The following is a 23,064-nucleotide window of genomic DNA, read 5'->3' on the forward strand; positions in this document are numbered from 1 at the left end:
TGTTAATTGGTTTTCAAGAAATCATGTGAACTGAAATAAGCATTATTATGGTATTTAGGGGTCAGACATTGTGGCCAGTAATCAGTAAAGGCTTACAGCAGTTATTTTGGCTTGTAAATTAAGATGTGTACATTTTTACACATCTTAATGTGTAAAAAAATTATAGTACCACTATTGCTGTTGTGTTTCAGATGAGCATAACTAAAAACTGGGTCAGTTTGGCTAACTAAATTTTGAATGATCCAGTGTTTGTCACATATGGAATGTCAGTTTTGAGGATGATCTGAAAGCTTTTACAGTTGAAATCCTTCCATTACTTCAGTACTTTACTGGAGTGCAGATTAATTAAATGGACCCCTGAATTTTCTTTCCCCCTTTGAGCATTTTCATCAGTCACATTTGAACCTTACCTTCATCTCCTAGCAAACAGGGAAATTCTGGAGGATTGTTGTTCCATCTACTGATTCCTTCATCTAATCAAAAACTGCTCACCTGTTTTTCTGACTGACATTAGCATTAATGTTGACTGATGTCTCTGCAAACAGCTGGCTCATATATTTGCTTAATTAGATTACAGCATTTGCAGACTTTGGTTGATGTAACACTCCATTCTACAAATGTGTCATTTCTCTCCTTCATTTTACATCAGCATTTGTGAATCTACAGATGCAGATGCTTTGGCTTGACCTGCTGTTCACTTTACAGCATATGTGAGTACAGGGCAATACAGTTTAATGTGTAAGTGTAGTATGGCACAGTTTCCTTGTCAGCTGCCTCCACTGTTTGAACGAGTATTCCTGAAATTTTTTTATAAATCGTTTTTATAGCCATAATTACCAATCCATATGCTGGATACCCGACTTTCTTAGAAATAATTATCCTGATATATTTGCAGGACTGCTAGCAAGTGATTAAATTGGCAGTTTAATGTTAGTGAAATTCTAGGGAGAAATTTGCTCTCAGTACTAAATTTTTGCTTGAATGTCTAAACTGCACTTTGCTATAGCAAAGACAAGCCATGCACAGGCCATAGGATTGAACTGAGTATTTATTTATATTATTAAATAATAGCTATATAATACCACTGGTGAAGCAGAGAAGTGTTTTCACTTTATTTTTTCAGATGAAATTGGCTTTTGTAGGGCAGAGCTGCCTAATAGGTAGTTTTTTCTTCTACTTTCCAGGTACAGTTCTGTACTTTTACCCCAGCTGACAATTTGAATCAGTTTTCAGACCTTGTCTTTATAAAATTACTCTGTGTCTGTAATTTTCCTATCATGGCTATAAATTTATGTTGATGCAAACTGAAATAATTCTTCAGCACAATAACTGTTTTCACTTCCATATGGTTTATGGCTTAGGTGATTTACTGGTTAATTCTGTAAGAAACTTTGTGTGTCAGTGTTCTGCATCAAAGTGAACTGGTTACAATTGTGTGATCGCGTCATGGTTTTGCTTAAGCAGCAAAAAATGCTGGGTTTTTTTGGTCCTAAAAATATTCTTTTTGGAGAAATATGGAATACATTAAAATAATATAGAGTGTACCCCCCTAATAATGTGAATTTAAATACTAGGTATTATTTAAAATGGTTTAATATTATTAATCCCTTCATCCTTTCAAGTTTTTTTATTATAAGTGTTCTACAGTTACAGGTTGGTATTTGCTGCTGACAGCAGTTCTCTCTCTTTACTTTGTGTCTGGTAGTTAGTGATTTATTTTAGACATGTAAGTAGTTGAGCATTTATTGAAATCTGTGACCTTATTTACCTTTTATTCTATAGAACACTGTTGAACTAATTAGCAGTAGTGAGACTTAAGCCAATGAGGCTTGATTTTTAAGTTATTTTAAGGCTTTGTACCAGGTTGGCAGCATAAAATTACATTTATATTTACTTTCACTGAACATCCATAATCAGGTAGAGGCATAATAGTCTGCTTTCAGTTGAAATGTAAATTGTGAGGTCTGTATTTTAGTATACGTGAATGTATGTATATTTATACAGAGATGAATTTAAAAGCAATCTTCAACTGATTTCCACTTGTGCAGACATATTCCTCTTAAAACTTTTTCTGTGTATATTTTTAGATAATTTCAGAATATCATATAAATTATTTTTCAGGGAGTAGTCTTTATGAATATGTGAGTAAGACAGCAGAAATATATGTGTTCTCAAGACACAAATTTGTATTTCTATCATCAGTATTCTCATATTTGCAACTGTACTCTCATGTGCTTCGAAGAGTGTTTTCCATAATGTATATTTACAAATTGAATCTGATGTGCAAGTTACACTGTAAACCACCAAACTAATTCATGCAATATGGAAGTCACCTGATAACCAATATTTTTCAGTGATTAAAAAAAGTAAAAGATATCTTTATCTATTTTTTTTTTTCCTCAACTCTGCATTTCTGAGTTTTATTTCTTTATGTAAACTTGAAACAAAATTTGTGGGAATTTTTCCAATATAGTAGATTTTTTTGGGGTTGCCACAGAGTGAAGCACCAAATACCTGTTGTTTTTTTTTTTTTAAATATTACCTCATTTTGAAATCTCCAGTCACTACTGGATGTTCTCAGCATAGTGGAAATTGAAATCCAGGTTTGACATTCTTTATCGCACAAAGATCCAGAAAACATAAATATTTACTGCTACAGTACACAGAAAAGAGAATTAACAGTCTTTAATACTATTTCTATTTATTTTGCAGTTTAATAATAATGCTCAGAATGTCAGTTGCTTTAATCATCTTGTCCAAGCTAATGTGAGGAACAAGAAGAAATTGAAAGAAGCTGTCTATAAAATCTCTGCTAAAGGAATTACGGATTACAAAAAAGGCTTTAGCTACGCTTTTGAACAGCTGCTAAATGTAAGTATTTAAGTAAGATCTCTCTGCTGTCAGGTGAAGAAGAACTTGAATGTTCAGATGGCCACTGCTTGCTCCTTCATGGTGTAACTGAGTGGTAAAAGTGCAAATCTTTATTTAGAAAGTAAATTTATCCCAAAAATATTTTTTTCATTGCAGGTTCCCCAGCAGATTGCTAAGACTTTGGAATTAATTTGGTTTCAAATCAGTTGTACTGTTTTAATTCATTCATTCAGCTGGTTTTTCATTTAACATGTGATTCACTTGTGGTAGTGGTTGACTTGCAGTTAATTTTAAAATGGAAAGATCTGTATCACTGTGCTATTATTGCAATTTTACCACATCATCTCCTAGCAGTGCTTAGCTAACCTACAATTTCACACTTATTACAAGTTATAAATACTTTACCATGGTTTGAACAAGAGAGAGGGTAGGAAATAAGTTAGTTAATAGAGGAATACTAGGCACCTGATGATGCCTCAAGAGTAGTATTCACTCACTGAGAGTATTCTAATTCCTTTCTCTTTCTTATGTATAGGAAGAATAATTTCCTCAAAAGTTAAATGCATTGTTTCCATGTTTTAAATACATTGTGCTTTCTAATTTTCACCCAGGCACTGGCTTTTTGAATAGCAATGTTTCCCATTTACCGCAAATGTTTGGGGTTTATTAGTAAATTTTAAATGGTTCATGTAGTTGTTTAAAAAAACAGTTCTACTTATCTTCATGAAGACTGCATATTATATCTTAAACCTTAGTGTAAATAAAGCCCTATCATTTTGTAGCAGGTGAGGATATAGCTCAACAAGTAAGAAATGTATTCTTATCCTTACTGTTTTTGTAATTTTTTTTTTACTTTATTTTTTTTTCCTAATCTGCCAGATTCTGAACTTCAGGACACTTCTCTGACATTGTGTATGCAGTTTAAGACTATATCTGATGTTGAAAATTCTGAGCTCGTTAAATTTTGATGGAGGAAAAGAAAATGGACTGTTATTGTGGGAATTTTCTCAGTAGACTATTGTGTAGATTAGCAGAGGGGGTTGGTGGGGAAATGAGGGGGTGTCCTCTGCTGATGGCTACATAAAACCACAAACAATACATTGAAGTCTGCTGGACATTTTTGGACCAGGCTGGATGGCATTTCCCCCTTTTCTGCATCTGTTGATGTCTTATGCTGTGGGAACCAGGAAGAAAAGAAATTTTGCCAAATATGTTCCTGGTAACATTTATATTTGCTTAAAATTATGGATTACATTTGGTGCAACACCAGATACATGCTTTGTGTCTAGGCTTTTAAGAAAAGCTGAACACAGGGGAAGCCTCAAAATAGACTTATTTGTAGGACTAGAATATTACTCAAAAAAAAAACAAAACTGGATATCAGTGTCATAGTGGGACCATCTCTTTTGTAGCTGGAGCCAGAAGTGTGATTAGCCTCACATGATCTCTGCAAGACTGGAAGTTATGCCTGGACATTGTGGATTGCAAAGGTTCTGGATATATACTCATCCTCTCCAAATACTGGCAAATCCATTTAGCAGGAAGAGTAAAGGGCTGGTGATGGGTTTAGCCCAAGATTCTGGTGACAAGATAATATAATATGGTGGTATAATACAGGCTTAAATAAATAAGAAAAAATATACCTTGGGATAGATTCCAGTTGTATATTTATGAATTCAAATAATCCAATTGCTCTGAGGTTTATATAAATACAGTATTGCTCAAATTTTCAAAATAATTTTGTGGGTACTGTTTTAGGATGACAATTATTTCAAACAATTTTTCACAATACCAAAATAATGTTTCTCTTGTACCATGAAAAAAGTGCTGTTTGATGTGTTGCTAAATGGAAATAGACACTGAAAGTTTTTCAACATACTAATTCCATTTATTAGCAATAATCTGGATTCCATATTTTTATGCATCATTTTCCCATTATTTATTGTTACATTAACTTGCTATTTCTTTGAAAATCATAATATTTCAGCTGAAGCAGTTGAGGAGGGGTTTTCTTCCACTCATACTGTAATATCTATGATTCCTCAAATTAAAAATAGTGAAAAATGCGTTCCTAAAGTGTCATGTCACAAGGTATAATTGTAACCTGCCACTTAAAGAGTTAATTTTAAAGACATGAAACTTTTATAAAACAAAACCAATTTTAGATACAGTATAAAATGGATCATATCTTGCTTGCCTGTTTGAAAGAAAAAAACAAGGCTTATATCAAACAGGAGAGCTAAAAATTAATGCACAGCTCAATTCCAGTGGTATTCTTTTGTGGTTTAATCTAAGAAGCTGTTTCTTATCCTGGGGAAGCTCCTGTATAGACAACACATTCCCATTCAGCTGTGGCCCACTGGCCTGCTAAGGCAAACTGTTCAGAAAAATGGTGAAACTACAGCATCATCTTCTCACAATCTGTTATATATTCACTCCCTGAGCCAGTATCTCTCCATGTTTATCCAAAGGGGAGAGGGGCTAGATGTGTTGTAATTTCCTTGATCCCTTGTAAGAGACTAATGTGTTAAATTCATTCATCCAGATGCAAATTTTTTGTGGTGGGAGAATAATAGAGTCATTGAATGGCCTGAGTTGGAAGGGACCTTAAAGGTGATCTGGTTCCAACACCCCTGCCATGGACAGGGAGACCTTCCACCAGACCAGGGTGCTCATAGCTCCATCCAGCTTGGCCTTAACACTTCCAGGGATGGAGCAATATCATATGATTTGATCTTACTCATGTTCAGGTTTCCAATAATGTTTGGAGGCTAAAATCTCGGATTTCTTTTCTGTAGCATGACTTTAGTGTCTAAACAATGTAGTGTAAGTAAATGCCCTTCTGTAAGTACAAGGAGATAAGAGAAAACTGTTTTTTTCTGATACTATGTAAGCATATGCTAAGTAAGACACTAGAAAAGTCCTGTTTCAGTCAGTGAAAGCAAAGCCTAGCTCAAGTTCACATTGCCTGCAGCAGTGCTTCTTTCAAAATCACTAGAAAAGTTCCATAATATGAGCAAATTTTGGTCCCCTTCCTTGTTCCTCTGATCTTATTTTGGTCTATATATTAAATCACTGTAAATGTAGGTGAATTTCTTTATTTATGAGGTATCCAACCCTACTTTTATTACTTTTTTAATATCGAGAAGGCTGCAGCCCAAAGCAGGATCTTTTAAGTTATATTTCACAAGCGAAATATGGTCATAAATTATTTAAGTCCAACTGAAACACAGTGTGCTAATGAGGTTGGAGAGAATGTATTGATTTCAGGCAGGTTTTATATGTTGTTACATGTAAGGAAGTCTTTGGTCTTGATTTCTTTTATTTTCAAATTTTTAAATTTGAAAGTAATCATAGTAAGAAAGAGAGTAATTCTTCACTGAATATTGAACTATCAATATAAATAATCTCTGAAGAATATTTCTTACCCTCTTAATTAAGGTTTTATACTTTAGTTTTCTGGGAACATTGTAGAACTGCAGAGCTGCAACACTGAGAATTATTGGGTGATGTTTGAGGCTTTGATGTTTCAGTCTCTTGATTACAGGAGTCAGACCAATGAGTAGAATGAAAAGTGGCAGAGAGGAGTGGGATCATGACACCTGACTGGTGACAGTCACTCTGTAGCATCCAATAGTAAAGCAAGGGGGAACAGGGGACTTTATAAGGACAACTCTCCTGTTTATCTTCCTGACTCTAGAGTAAATTCACACAGCAAAATTCAGGCTTGCAGAAGGAGAAGTTGAATTTATTTCACTGGATCTCTGAGGGTTTTACTCTGTCACATCCAACTACTCAGAAGTACCAAGATGTGCCTGACTAGGACCATTTGTACACAACACAAAGGGCAAGGAACAGCTGCAAAAGTAATGAGAAATTTGCTTAGACTACATTCTTAACTTTTAGAGAATAAAGAAAGAAGAGCCAAAATTCATGCTCACCTCTATTGATCTGGCTGTGGAACAATGTTTTCCTTCCTTTGCAAAAAGCACTACATTTTTCTCGGGGGCTTTACTAGTTACTTTGATGAATTAGGAGTCAGAGGGGCTACTTAATTGTTTCAGGCTTGTTCTCCAGAAATAATGGAACATGCTCCATTTTTCAACTCTGAAATGCAGTATAGTTGGAAAAGTAGGTGATGGAGAGATCTTAATAATCTAAGGCCATATCTTGGCTACAGTATATTATGTAAACCTAATTCTAAAATACCTTTCTAAAGATTAGCTATTCACTTCAGAGTATTATTAATTAAAAGAAACAACATGAAAGAATTAAAGACTTGGAAGATTAAGTCCATTTTAAGGAAATATGACAAAAATAGCAAATACAAAAATATTTCAAACCTTATAAGGTGGATATCCCATAGAATGCTTAAATTAGCAGAGTTTTTATTCAATTGTTCAGTGAGCTGGAAACTTTTTGTAAGTAGGAGTCCAACAGAAAACAAATAAGCATATTCAATAATTTGTTACAGGGTCATTGTTTCCCCAGTTTCCACAAGGAATCTAAGGATAAGGAAAAAAAGTAAGAATGAGAAAAGAGTAAAAATGTTTAGAGATCCTCACTGTGCAAGTCTCATGTGGAACATCTGTCAAGGGACACTGTGGGGTTGATGTGATGGATATGAGTAAAAAAGCTCTCCTCAAGTTTGTGGACATTAAAGGAACCCCCAAATCCCTATTCCATTCTGTTGGGCCAGATTTGAAATGACTCATATTTAAGTCTCATGGAATAGAAAAGTTTATTTATTTTATTTTATTTTATTTTATTTTATTTTATTTTATTTTATTTTATTTTATTTTATTTTATTTTATTTTATTTTTCATTCAGAAGGGGGTGTTGAATGAAATCTAAAAGATTGTTTAAGTTTTGACATTACCATGTTAAAGTAGTAAGCCTGTAGCTATAAAAGCCATCATATAAAACAGTTGTTATTCCTTATAGTCTGAAATATAAAAACTCTTCTGTTTGTTTCTCTTACAGCACAGTGTCTCCAGAGCTAACTGCAATAAGATTATTATGTTGTTTACGGATGGTGGTGAAGAAAGAGCACAAGAAATTTTCCACAAATATAATGAAGACAAAAAAGTAAGTGATATATGAAAATTTTACTGTATAAAATGAAACAACATAAAGAGGAACATTTAAATATGGAAGTGAAAGCATATTTGGTGCAGTGCAAAGTGCTTTTAAAAAAAATGTATTAGTATTGATCCTTAGGACACTTAAAGCTTTTTCAATCTATAATATTTATTTGAAAAATCATAAAATATATTTAATATTTTACACCTTGTGACTTGTTGGTCTCAAGTGATGCAGAAGTATACTCTAAGCCATAAAGAACTCAACTTTCTATTGACATTTGTCTTGCATTAGTGTAATCCCTGAATTACCCACCAGAAATATAGGTAGTTAAATGATATGATATGATATGATATGATATGATATGATATGATATGATATGATATGATATATGTGTGTATCTCTATGTCCTCACTGCAAATATCTTCTATGTGCTCTCATTGTTTGCCAGGCAAAAGCAAAATGATGACTCAAGGTTAGAATCTGAATTTGAATGGATTTGGGCTGGAACAACCCCACATTTTTCCCAGTGAGGCTAATTATACCTTGGAGTGTCTTAGCAAGAAGTGGGATGGCTTTCTGTTGATGAAATTTGATATGTGGTTCAAGCAGAATTATGGGTTTGACATGAGAATCCCTGGATGAGTTCTGTTGTTTAGATTAAATTGGATTATTAGCTGTGCTGGTTTTGGGTTTAGTCTTTGAATATAATCAAACTTCTGGTCTGGCTTTTGCATACTTAAAGATTAAAAATGCATGAGCATGTGCATGAAATATAACAGCTTTTAAAGTTGTCTCCTACTAAATTTCAGTGCAAACCATCATTTATTATTATTAGAAGAAGATTAATCACATTGTAAATAGAAATAGAATATGAGCCGGGTTCACACTGCAACTAAGATTTTACTTTTTCTAGTACTTGGGGATGTGCCTGTACCTGTGGGCTTTTGTGAGTTGTTTTTTGTTTTGTTTTCAAAAAAGCAGCTAAAAGTTAGAACATGGTTTGTGAAGGCACTTTAACAATTGCCATGTATGTATATAAAGCAGTGGAAGTATTTGGTTGGAAATCCTCAATGTTTGAATTAATCCTTTCAAAAGTAGAACGGGAAATGCAATGCTGAATTTGTATCTAGACCAGCAATTCAGTCACTGACCTTGAATAATCATTTTATGGCTGCTTCACAGTAGTGTTTCACATAGAATGATATGGTGGGGTTTAGTTAATCCTTTGTCTGACTTGAAAGTACTTTTTAAACTGGCAATTAGAAGAGACAATGGAAATCGTAGCCTTGTGTGACACACATGGCTATACTCTGAAAATATATGCAGAGATTCCTCTTCAAATTTGGATGTGGTAGCTTTTATCATAGCCATCAGCTATAGAAAATAGATGTATAAGGGGAAGATGTATGATTGATTCCTTATTAATTTTTTTCATTTAATTTGCTGTGTTAGGAGGAAAGCATAGTAAAATATTCAGTCCAAATAACAAAACAGATTGGGGGGGCTGAGATTTGTGGTCTTAATCACATCATGCCTGATGGTTGATTATTCTTTGAAGTATAATAAATAAAATGTAGGATTTACTAATTTCAAATGGTTATTTTACTGCATCATTTAATGTTGTAAATTTTCACTGCCAAGGGTCAGGGTGGTTTTATGTGTACTGTTATATATAAAATACTGTACACAGTCACTTTCTTGTTGCCTCTAGTGAAGGAGGGTTTGGGGGTTTTATTGTATACAGCAAATGTATGATGGTGATAATGGTCACTGTGTGTCAGTATATTATCATATATAATTTAATACAGTGCTGATGCAATGCAAGGCACATTTTCTACACTCATTTATGGCCTATGCATCTACAAGTCCAAATCATAGCAAACACTTACATTTTGTCACTTGTCTAATGAAGTACTAGGTTGCTAGGTATTAGTCCTTACTGGTTTTCTCCAAAGTGACATTGAAATTGAAGTACCAAGTTTAGGCAGGTGTAATTTGAAGAACCATTTGCTTTCTCCTTATCAATTTCAATCAGTAACAACCCTTGTAGTGCTGAAGAGAAGTTTATGGTTGAAGAGCTTCTAATGAGACTGGACCAGGAAATTCTTTTTGAGGAGTCAAAATGAAATCTCCCAACATCTTTCATAACATTCTAATACTTTTAAAAATAAGATTTATACAAAATATGCTTGTGATAATGCTCTTCTTAGTAAGGCTACACTTGATTCCAGAATGATGACATGTGAGCACTTTTGTTGTTCCCTCTGTATGTAACAATGTTAGTTCATTATCAGTAGAGAATAACATAATTGGTAGACACATTCAAACATGGAAAATACACGCACACTTCTGATCTTGCTAAGTCATAGTCACAAATATTTCATTACCTTCTTAGATTGCAGAGTAGGCTGCTTTCTTATATTAAATTATAATATTTTTAGAGAGATGTGGGAGTAGTTCGTGTTGTCTTTATTTCAGTTAATTTATAATTTAATTCATAAATATCCAATGAATTTAAGACTATTTTCATATTTATCAATATGTAGAGGGATTATTCAATATAAGGTATTAAGTTTTCTGTGTTTTACAGTAGAAGCAGTTAATGGTATAAATATGTACCAGCATATATATTTTCTTGCCTGCTCTGCATTTTTTTGACCACTTGTCTTTGTGTTTTGCATAAAGTATATAAAAGATGACTCTTTATTGTCTTATGTCACAGTCAGTCACTTCCCACCTTAGGCACACTGTGTTGTAAACTTACTTTCTTTTTCTTGTACAAAGAAAAGACCATTTATTCAAATCTATTAATCCTTGTTTTCATCTTCTTGATGTAAAATTGCTTCAGCTCTGTAAATATTTTCTTTTTCATGTCAGTTAATTTTTAATTCCTTTTCATGAAAGAAGCTTCAGTTTTGGCCCATCAAATAACATTTAGTACCCTTGTTTGCAGTGTCCTTGGTGCAACCTTCAAGTTAAGTTAACGAATGCAATAAACAATTGAAAACTACTAAAAGAGCAGCCTATAATCTAGAGGCTGAAAAATAGTCTTTTTGAATTAGAGCGTTTAATCTGTTTTAAATAGCATACAGATGCATTTAAAATAGTTTTCTGTCTATATAAATAATTTACAGTACAAATAGGAGGTTATTATAAAACTTATGTAACACAGATTTGGGGAGGAACATTTTGTTTGAAGTGGAAAATCACTGTTGTGTTTCACCTTTGCATGCCTTTTTCCCTTTATAAAGCCAGATTTTATTGTCATATATTGCAACTACACGCTGAGCCTGATATTTAAAAACTGGCGTGTTTACCTTCATGGTGACATTTGGGGCACTCATATTAAATGTGTAAAATACCACACATGCTCTAAATTTCAGGAATGAGGGTGCTAAATTTCATTTTATTTGCACTCCTCCTACAGATGGCTTCACTGAAGATAGCAATATAAATTTAATTGAAATGCATTCCCTGTAGGCGTTTATCGTGAGAATTTTGAATTCAGGTTGAAAATAGAAAACCACAGATCTTTGGGGCAAATTGTCCCCTTGGAATCTGTATTTGGAAAGATTGCTCAGCTTATGTGAGTAGGAAAAGACCTTAAACATACCTCAGGCATTTTCAGTTGTTTGAAGTTTTGAAGAATGATAGAGGTTTGTGTGGGTTGGATGGACTGATCTAAGACACACAGGCAGGATTGGTCTGACCCCTCAGGTAGGAGCAGAACCATAAATTGGGTCTTATGTCTCATTCCCACAGAATTACCTGCCATGATTAATAAAACCTCATTTTGTGTAGATTTTTCTGACAGTATCATTTTAGAGAAAATTATGTAAAGAGAAGTTTTCCAAAAACTCAGTTCCATTATGAATATCTGTGTGTGATAGGCACAGAATTGCTACAGTGGTAGAGATCCTGTGGGAGAAGGCTGCAGCTTGCTGGAACTCCACTGGGAAGCTTACAGCTGCCATTGACTTTTTCAAATGGGACACACTCAGCATGTCAATAGAATGATAACATGAAATATTTATGTGAAAGAACTTGTAAAACTTTCATTTTTTTAAAAAAAAAAGCTTCCTACTGTCATTACAAGAGGAGGGAATTATTTTCTTTTTCGGTTTCAATCCATTACAGCATAATTGCTAGTTAGTAAAACTAAAATCAAAACTATGTTAATTTAGGCAGTGGTGTATGAATTGTTCTAGGCAAGTGTTAGTCCTGACTAGAAAGGATCATCAAAAAAGCCCATGATATTTCCACTTTGGGTAGCCATGTAATTCTCATCAGGGATCAAACTGGCCAAGTATAACTTTATACGATCACTTACAGAGCTGAAAATAGAAACAGTGTCTTTCACAACACTACTGCCAGCTTTGAATAGAGCTGAACAGCTGTCAGAGTACACCCCAACAGGTTTGGCATTTCTGAGTGTGTGGTAGACTTGTGACACAGGATATAACACAAAGTAATTAAATTAAGGGTTGAACAAAGCTTCAGCTAGCTGTTTAAACTGACTCCCTGGCTCCTTTCCTAATTACTTCTGCCTTAAGAATGTGTCACCTTCCAGCTGTTAATTTTAGTTTATTGTATGTTCCAGGATATGCACAAATGGTAAACCTAAAATATTCTGGGTGAAACTTGGGTCAGTACTTAAAAATTCCATAATCCATTATTTTTTCTTTCAAAGTAAAAGTGGAAACTGTTATTAAAGTATTCACCGAAGAAGCATCTTATTCTAAAGGCAAATTCCATTTTTTTACCTCTTAGCTGCAGTTATTAATTAAGGGCTTGCAATATACCCACTGTTGCAGTTTCTGGATTCCTAACATAAATTAATTCTACTACAATAATGAATTTAAATATTCCATATCAGCAGTATCCCTCCTTTGACACTCATTACCCAAATATGCTTCAGTTATAGTCAAGCTGCACAATACTGAGCTATTTAAGTCTTGAGTCTATAAATCCATGCAATAACAGTTTGGGAGGGAGGGGGAGGTTGGTAGCTTTTTTCTTTTTCAGTATGGTATTAGACACACATTTTTTCTCCATAAATTTAGATTTTGAACCACAGTTACCTGATGGTTGTGAAGCCCTGTTTTCCCACTAGAAATCAGAGCTCAGTGATTTTTAGGATACTCTTTTTCAAAAATATCTATACCCTGTTCTTACAACAGCCGTTTTCTAGACTGACATGCTAAGCTACCATGTGTCCATGCCCTGGCAATGTTTTTTGATAACAATAGTCTGCCCATCTTTTCCACACTATCTTTCACTGACTCCTTTATCTTTAGACTAAATAACATCACCAAGCCTTTCTTGGAGACTAGTAAGGAAGCAATATCCATTATATTTCTTCTACTTTTTCCCTTTTCCATTCAGCCATCATATTCCCTGTGCTATTCTGTGTATGGACATCTGGGTGAGGTTGCTGCAGTCAAGAGGTGCAGCAGAAAGTGCAGTGGGGCAGAGGGGGGTTCTTTTAGGAAGAGCTGCATGCAGAAGAATCTTTTCATGCATGTGTCTGCACACACATCTCTCTGTTGATGTGAGTTTCTCTTTATGCTGCTGTTTCATTATGAGAATGATTCTGGGCTGCCAGACATTTTTATCTCCTGTGCAAGATAAAAATCCACGTGGAGGTGTTGAGAACTGCAGAAGACTAATGAAAATTTTAATATAGCTTTGTTGAAAAGTAACCTTATCGGTCTTATTAAAGTCATGTGTATCTGTTACATAAAACCCAACTGGCAGCTTGTTTCCTTCAAATTTGGCATGGAGGAGGCTATTTGATACTTCTATTTTTGTTGATGTTCAATTCCAAACACTGCAGTAATAGCGATTGATTCAGTGCATCACATTGAGGTTGATGCTGCAGATGGCATAAAATGATTAATCAAGGCAACAAGGATAGAGTATCAGTTAATATAGAAAGCACATTATGTTTGTTTTGGGACAAATGCAAGAGAGTTGGACTGCATTTTGCTTATTTATACAAACAAAATGCTACATATGGCATAGCTGATTGAGGCTAGACATCAGAGGGTCCATCCTGTCTCAGCCACCCCATATATTAACTGTGCATTTATTCCTGTGAATTTGCAATTGCTGTGAAATGCTATTTGATTTGATTATGTTCTTCTGTAATTCAAGTATTGGAGGTCTGGGACTTTCTGAAATGAGCCTTTTAATACCTAGGCCATGCCTGATGATGTTTATGTAACCTCTTCTTTAAAGTATCCAGTTCCACAGCTTCCTTAGGTATTTACATTCTTCTCTTTCAACAACTGCCTATTTAGAAAGCTTTCCTAAATTTCCTTAAGAAGAAGTAGGCTTAGGGGGTTTAGTTTTGGTTTGGTTTGTTTTTTTTTTTTTTTTTTTTCATTTCATTTTACGTTTTTTAATAAGCGCAATTAATTCTCATCATAATTTCCCCTTCCATTTTAGGAAGCAATTTCTATTTTGAAACTTTAACCCAAGTTTTCTATCCAACTTTTGTCTTTTCAACTAAACAAGCTAATTTCTTTCAGATTCATCAAATTTATCTCTTAGATTATTTTCATTCTTTATTCTTTACACCCCTTTTGTGTATAAAGGCACATTGTCGCTGCCTTTCTTAGAACATGCTCTCGAACAGTGAGAGAAACTTAAGTGGTATCGAGAGAACAAAGTATTTTCTGTATATACATTTTTTTAATGCATGTCATCACTTAGGTAAATATATCATAGAGCATAACTTACCATTTTGGAATTGTGTTATGTTATTGAAACATATTTGGGTTTTATTATATTCTGAATCTTTTTTCCCTAGATGTTTTGGGGTATTCGGTTGTTTGGTTTAGTTTTTTTAACAGTTCCTCTTCAGTTTCAGTATCTGTGCCTGATTTTCTAAGTATCTTTAATCCTACATTACATTAAGCTGTTTTTTCTTGTACACTTAATATTTTCTTCTTTCTGAGTTGCCATTTTGCTTTTAATCCTTAATTCTTTAGATTTTCTTCCTACACTACTCAGCTACCTAATTCTTTGTGTTTGTTGGAGTCTGTCTCTTATAATTTTTTTACTGCTATGAAACCTTCCTTTCCTTGTAATAAAAATCACTTCTTGATCTTTCACTCAAAATATTTTCTTTCTCCTAGATTTGCAGATCATTCTGCCTTAAAATTCAGAAATAAATTAACTATTCTTGGCATCTTCTAGAATAAGAAATTTTCCTAACCTGCTACAAGTTATTCAGTAAATCTGTCTCACATTATAAGTTTTATCTACCAGACCTTATATATTCACAGTTATACATATTTTTTCTATGCTTCTGGTGTTTATTAAGGGAAGTGCAATAAGTAAGTAAAAACTGACTGTAATGAGTCAGTTACAGAAAACAGAGACAGAGAAGATTTAAGTTGTTTTACTGTAAGGGCCACATAAGAGTGGTTCACATATCCTATTCATTTAAAAACACAAAGAGTGAAGAAAATTGAAAAGTTAAGAATTGTTTTCTGCACATAGAGAAGCCAGAAAGGATGCAAGACAAAAATACAAATATGATTATGAAGATTAAGAGATGCTTTTATTTAAAATTGCCCATTATATAGTGAAAATTCTGACATTTGTATGTTCCCTGAGTCTAGTGTTTTCCAAAGGTTAACTTTACAACACTGGTTTAAGAATGCAACTTTCTGGGAAGAAACTGCAGAATTTGTCCACTTAATAGAATAAGGAGTGTAACTAAGCACAACTGAATATATTTTTTTAAATAATTAACTATTATTAAGTGACTCTAAAAATTGATAGAAATCTTAGTTTCTAAATGCTGCTTAGGCCACCTCGTAGGTGGGTGTTGAGCATTTGTCTATAGTAGATGGAAAGATTTGCCAATGCACAGATGGAAAAAGTGGACAGACAGATGCAGAAGAGTTTATACCAGTGCTCAAAGGGGAGAATACAGAATAGGAATCTCTTTAGGGGGCAAGAGAGTAAGGAAACAGCTGAAACAAGCAGATGGTGGCACAAGATGTATACATGCAGCAGGCTAAACATATGACAGGTTAAGACGTAAATAACATTTTTGAAAAACAAAGTTACAGTCCATTTGGATAGCAAGAAATATGTGCTTATATATGCAAGAAGCATAACAGAGGAAAGGGATGTGAAATGAGAAGTGAGAGTGCAAGTGTAGGTAAACTGTACATTTTACCGAGGCAAGTAGAAACTCTGTGCAACTTCAATGCAGATTATTAAAGCTTGATGCAAATGTTGTAAGGAAGGGTTGCTTTTTAGGAGAGAACATCAGGCCATGAGGTGGAGGAACTCTGTTTGACAGGTCTTATCAAGAGTAAGAACTACTAAATGTCACTTAGGAGGTCTTTTTTTAAAGCATTTTGCAAAAAAATTACACCCTTTATTTTGAAAAAAGGGAATGAAAAAAGTCATCTTTCAAGTAGGGAATGAGTATGCTGGTAAATAGAAGGTACCCCAGTATCTACTTAGAAAGTGACTTGGATTCAGAATCCTGATTAGTCTCAAAGAAAAGGCTAAAATCTGCACTGTCATATCTCCAGGAAGTCACACTTACATTCTCAAATTTTTTGCACTGTATAGGATAGAATTTAATATGCAGAATTGAATGTGATATAAGAATAGGTGGTCTTTAATAGAAGAATAAGAAATTGACTTTATGATCTTGTACTTGCATGGTTAAGGAAAATGTCATTGAAGTATTAGCTTCTGATTATTTTGAGGTCTTCACAAACATTTTTGTAGGTCTTAGTCCTAAAAAACAGAGAAACAAAACCCTCCCCCCAAAAAATCTGTTATTTTTTCAGAAAAGAATCAGTTCCCGTATGCAGTCTTTGAATTAGTATCCTATTATATGTCTCCATTCCTCTCTTTCTATATTCAACTTCTATTTGAAGTCAGTAATTTCAGTTGAACTCATGTTAGCCTTGTATCAAATTCAAAGTAATGTATTTAGTGTTTGCTGAGGCTTAGATAGGAATTCTGCCCTTCATAAACTCATCCTAAACCATGTGCAAACAAAAACAGCTAATCCATAATGACCACAGAACCTGGAGTGCCAGCTGCAAATGTTTCGGGGGTTTTTTTAATAATTCTGAATTTATGTAAATGGATATTTTTTTACAGGGAAGAATTTGGTTTTATTTGCAAATCATTTTTGAAGCCACCACTTTGAATTGTATAATGCGGTTTGACAATTCTGTATTCTCAATCCTACATGCAGACAGGAAAAACAATAACCTCAATGCTTTTTGTTGCAAACTTAGTCTGTAGCTGCTATTTCATTTGAAAACAAAAAAAAAAAGACAAAGCCAAAACCCTTAAAGGCAATGTTTTGTCTACAATAAATTTCTCTGTAAGAAGCATATTTATAATGAGGTCTGAAGACCTCTTTTTTTTTCCTTATTTCTTTTTTTTTTTTTTTTTTTAAATAATTTGTCAGAAACTATTCAAATACATTTATATCACATTATAGACAGAAATATCTTATACCTTGTCACCTAAAGTATGATCTATTAGAGTACATTTTCTCTGCTCTGCTCTTTCAGCCATTGGGAATGCAAAATTTAGATCTAAATCTACTAAGAAGATTCTGGTACAAACTGTTCAATACACCAAGGTTATAGACACCCTAAATGGTTGTTTTACCTGTGGATTGCAGGGGAAAATCACTTGTAATTTTTTCCTGAAAATTTTATTTATTTCGCTGATTTGAAAAGAAATGAAAATACATATCATTCAGTGCATGAGTGAACTGGGTCATGATTAATTTTATGTTTATTATTAACTGCCCACGGGATAGGTGGCAGCTGTCTGTACGTATTTGATGCTTCTCATAGATAATCCTGAAATTTCAGGTGCAGTTTGGCAAGAAGTACAATGAGTGGGCATGAACTGCTTGAATTAATCTTTAACTGTGAAGGACGTTCTCTATTCCATGACTGCACAGAAGCATCTGTCTTTCAGCCCTGCTCAGGCACTTGCCAGCTGCTGACAGGTGGCATCGTCACTGCCTGCTTTTGTCAGGAATGGCACGTCCTACCTGCAAGCACAGGCAAGGTCAGGCTGCCCTCAGCATAGTCCTATATGGCACTGCTAAGTTTTCATCATTATACAGCAGCTGTAATGTTTTTTTCCACCTAGAAAAGGAAAGGGAACCAAACTTGCAGCATTTTCATCCCTTAATCTCCATCTTCTAAGGTAATCTGAAGATACCATTCTGTTCCCAGGTCAGTCTTCAAGAAACAGAATGTGAGCATGGACAAAGTCCCCTCACCTGTTTGGGTGGCATACCCTTTCTAAAGCTCACTAAACAATTTTTTTTTTTTTTTTTTTAGAATTTTCATGTTGTGAGCATCAGCCAATTATAAAACTAGACATGAAATTTGTGTAACTGATAATTCCAGACAGGGAGACTTCCTGTAAATGGATTCTGCTGGAAATGTGGGTTTCTGACGGTCCTTCCTTTTCCCACCTACTCTTTTCCCTCTTCTAGTACAACTGTTTAGCATTTGCAATTGTTAAATTTCAGTCACTTTTCCATGCTGTACAAGAACTGGAGGACATGGGAGCAAAAAATCGAGGAAGCAACTATACAAGACTATTTGTGTGGGGGAAAAAAAAGGCAGAGTACGTGATTAAAATTAGTGTTTGAAATGGCATATTTAAATATTCCTTTAAATAATTGGATGATATTTGTAATAATTCTTCCATGGGATTTAGAAGAACAATGAAAAAAAAAAGAAAAGAGGGCTTAGTGTCACAATATGAACCGTAAATATCTCTCTAATTAATCCAGTCCTTTCCAGCTGCTCAGCTGCCTCCAAATGTTGTTTTGACTATCAAAGAAATGCCTAAAATGCTTTTAATCCAGAGTACAGTGGGAATTACTTTGTCAACTCCCTTGTCTGGTTCCTGATATGGACCACCAAATTTACAAGGAATTCTCAGAAAAAGTTGTTTTCTTCAGAGAATGCTAGATGATGAGCATCAGGGAGAAGCAGCTTAGGGAAAGGAGGAATTTAATTGTTTTTCATTTCAGCAGGGAAAATTTGTTATTAACATTCCCAAAGAAGCAAACAGATCAACTGAGTAAATAGAACATGAGTAGTCAAAGTAAAATATTCAACAGATGAATTGTTAAAAAAGAGGACGGTATGTTCTTTATCTGAAATCTGGGAGACAGGATGAGGAGCTAGAAAATCACCTAGTGCAACTGACTGCTGTACAGTGATTTCTGAGGTAGGGCGAGGTGATGAGGAAATCCCGGGAGAAGCAACCAGTGTGTCTACAGCCTTTGAGCTAGATCTACAGCCACAAATCTGCAATAATTTTTAGGTTTTAACTGAGTTAAACCTGGGAGGTTTTCAGCCTCTGCCAGCTGGCACACTTCTGGCAAAGTGGTGAGACTGCTTCTGTGGCAGCAAAGAAAGGGCAGAGGGAAGGAGCAATGGTTTGTCTTCTGTGTGTGTATTTGAGCTCTGCTGACACAGTTGTTCTTAAGGCTGGAGAGTGGGCCAAAGCCCAGTTTTTAGCAGGCTTGACATATGCAAATTGACTCAAATGTAAAATTCAACCACATCAATGTGAAGTCCTGCTGGTGGATTAGAGAGTATAACCTTTCTCTTTCTTGTTGCTGTTCTTAAGGCTTATGTTATACAAAGCTAAGAAAACAGAGCTGATTTATACCCACACCTAGAAAATGTTGAGATCAAAAACTTCACCTTACTTGAGGAGACTGTGCAGTAGAGGTCACTGTCTCCTCATCATGATGCAATAGTCCAACATTAAGTTATAGTGAGCATACGAAACTGTACTTGTACTCCTGTAATACTTGTGGCCCATAAAGATTATGTCTAAACTAGGTAAAAAATTAAAGGTGGTCCATTCTATTTAATTATGATTAATTTATCAGGGGTAGATTAGCAGGTGTCAGCAGGGAATTTATACTTTCGTGCTTGTAGCTGTCTGGCAGCAGAGGAAGGGGCACACAGGACAGCCCTTCTATGAGTAAGGAATGAGGTGCTGTGGTTCCACAAGATGGCACTAAGAAGTTGTAGGACAGTGTGACTGAATTAGTATTATTTTTTTTTTTTAGTTCTGTGAGAGCGTTTGTTCTGAAATTTTTCAGTATAACTAAAATGGCCTTTTTGACCATTAGTCTGCAGTAGAAGGTATCCCCATTTTCATGCAGTTACTTTTCTTTGTGAGGGAGCAAAACAAGCTGGGGAAAAAAAAGCAACCCTTTTGTCATTTTTGAAACACTTTGTAGTTAGCAAAACATATTTCATGGATTCATGGCATTCACTTATAATTTCTTCTATGAAAGTGCACCTTTCATTGTATGCATATCTTATATGCTCAGGTATAATTGTCAGCTGTTAATTCCTTTACTTACAACTACACCATGCACCAGTGTTCTGGATCCTAATTTCCCAATATATTAACACCATTAAATGATTTGGGGCCCATATTATCAGTATAGAATAATACCCAAGAAAGTGAGATTCTCCAATAATCTCCTGATATGCAACAAGCATAATTTTTATTTTAAGATAGAAGAAGGATTAGCATTAGATTGTAATGTGAGCTAATTTTTAGAGTGTCATTATTTCTTTTTGTTATTAGGCTATAATTATGCAGACTATAATTAGACTTTGAATTAATAAGCTAGCATTGCAGTTTGAAGTTTGAGGTTGAATTGTAGTGAATGAAAGATTAATGATAGGGAAGATTGCAAATACACATGGAAAGTTTGGAAGAAATAATTTGCTGTGGATAAATGTCTAAAATAGTATTTCCAAGGACCTGCTCTATTTGTCTTTAAACATGTGCCTCAGCTAAAAGATTTTTCCTTTGGTTTCAAGGTGACACTTGCATAGTTAGGTGCCTTGCTGAATCAGAGTATAGAGGGTCAGTTATGGAAATGCTTGTAGTGTCAAATGGGTTTTCAAATCATATGGATTAATACTTTCTTCATGTCTGTAAATTCCAAGATGTCCAGCCTGCAATTATCTTTGCATTTAAATATTTGAGAGCTAAATTCTCTTCTCATTGCTTCACATGCGAGTTTTTCTTCCCAGTTACCACAAGTCTACACATATTTTTAGAGAGTGCCTTCAGCAAGGGACATATCCTAATGTAGTCATAAATGTCAAAAATATAACTTGATACATTTCTGCTTGTGTATCATGCCTTTCTTTTTATTTCCTAATTTGACATGAAACTGTGAGTTCTGCTTTCTGAGGTCTAGACCTTTCAAACTTCACAACCTTGGCACGTGACTAGGTGTCATACCCTGCTGCTTAGGTCATCTCTGTTTCTTTTTCCCCACTGCTGTTAAGGGCTAAATGCATCAGCAGCCTGACAGTTACATACAAAAGCCAGAATCTCCAACTTCTGAACTTTCTTGAGCCTGGAATTCAAAGCAGGGGAAGTTATGAATGTGCTCAAAATGAGAATCATGAACTCATCCTTCTTTTGTGCAAGTACTGAACTCTCATTTATAAGTTTAGAGGCATCACTGCCCCAGTAATTTTGAAAAGCTGAGCCTTAGAGCTCTGTCACGAGAAAACAAGCATTACTCGTAGGAGTGAGCCAGACAGCTCTGTCCATACTAATCAGAGATCCAGGGCCAGGGTGCAGGCTGGAGAAATATCCACAGTTATCCATAGTATTAATTATTATCCATAATTATCCATACTGTAATTGTTAACAGACCCAACAGTGTGGTTCGTGGCCTGTGGCGGTCAATTCTTTTAGCCATGTCAGTGTTCAGTTCAGGGGTAGCATGAGCCAGGGCTTAGTCCCAAAAAATTCTATAATGAGATGACCTGATATGGGGGGCAGGCAGAGAGGGAGGATGGCACCATGGTGTAGCCATAGAGATGTGAGCCATGCTGTGCCACTTGCCCTCATGGCCTGAGAAAGAAAATGGGTTATGTGCCATTTTATGTAATGCATAAAAGAAGGCTTAAGGGATCCTAAAACTGTCCTCTAGCACATCATTGTGAGTCTTGCCCCTGCTGTTAAACACAGAACTATTTCTCTTCTCTCTGTGCTTACTATGAAAAAAAAAAAAAGAAAAAAAAGGAAAATTTCTTTACATTTACAGCTCTAACCCACATGGTTCAGGACTGTGCCCCGAGAAGTCCTGAACTGAGCAGTTCAGCATGATGGATTATTAGACAGAATTTAGGTGAAATTCTATATTTGGTGTATCCTATTGCCTAATCCTAGGTGGTTTCCCAAGCAGAATCAAAAATTATCTTCAAATTTCTGTCCACAGATGTAAAAATGTATGGAAAAAAATGCATTCACAATTTTAGCTCGGCCAGCTTGAAAACCACATAACTCCCTGACCTATGGCACAAAACACAAAAATGATTAAGTAGTTTACAAGCTATACATACAAGGGACTAAAAAGACAGAATGCCTAATGGAAGATAGAAAAGCAGTTTTATGATTTTGTTCAGAATGATAGGCTTCTTATGTTGTTCTTTTATTTCATAAGTGTACCTATATAAACAATAAACTGCAAACAAATTTTCCTCATATTTGATAATCTGTAAACACACTAGTGGGAAAGATAATTTCCTGGATCATGCAGGAATCACTGAATTATTTATTCCCCTTTATCAGCTTTTCTTGTTGTATAGTAAAAAAGATTATCTGTAAATCTTTACCTGCAGCTATAAAGGCCAGAGTAAAATGTTCTGAAGCCTTACTGTCATTGTGAAAACCAAAGTTGAATGATTTGATGAGATCAGCTTTTTGACACAGTCAGTTTGTTTTTTTAGTGGTAGAGAAAGATGCACTCTTTCTCTATTTATATGCTAGGCATAAAATGACAGGGTTAATCTTACCTACATCCAATTGAGTGAATTAATTGTACAGCTCTTTTGGTATCTGATAAAATAGACATATACATCTCCAAAGGTCATTTAATCTTTTCCTAAACAGAGAAATGAAGAGATGCACACAAATTATTATTGAGAGCTCTCTCGTTCCAGTAGCACAGAATTCAATTAATCTGTCAAAAAATGTGCACCACTTCTACTCTGAGCTGCATGCAGAGTGGTGGCCCTGCTT

At 34.8% G+C, this 23,064-nt stretch overlaps 1 protein-coding gene across 12 annotated transcripts in view; it reads left to right on the plus strand.

Annotated features, from left to right (window-relative positions):
• The window catches only part of CACNA2D1 (calcium voltage-gated channel auxiliary subunit alpha2delta 1), a 368,603-nt gene that overhangs the window by 284,115 nt on the left and 61,424 nt on the right, over positions 1-23,064 (plus strand). For 9 of the 12 annotated variants that reach the window (XM_069035534.1, XM_069035542.1, XM_069035496.1 and 6 more), the window contains exons 11-12: positions 2,713-2,871; positions 7,855-7,959. In XM_069035534.1, the coding sequence (XP_068891635.1) occupies positions 2,713-2,871; positions 7,855-7,959 (264 nt within the window). The other 3 variants (XM_069035561.1, XM_069035571.1, XM_069035551.1) reach the window with 3 other exon arrangements.

Source organism: Aphelocoma coerulescens, chromosome 1A (assembly GCF_041296385.1).
Source record: "Aphelocoma coerulescens isolate FSJ_1873_10779 chromosome 1A, UR_Acoe_1.0, whole genome shotgun sequence".
Taxonomy (NCBI): Eukaryota; Metazoa; Chordata; class Aves; order Passeriformes; family Corvidae; genus Aphelocoma; species Aphelocoma coerulescens.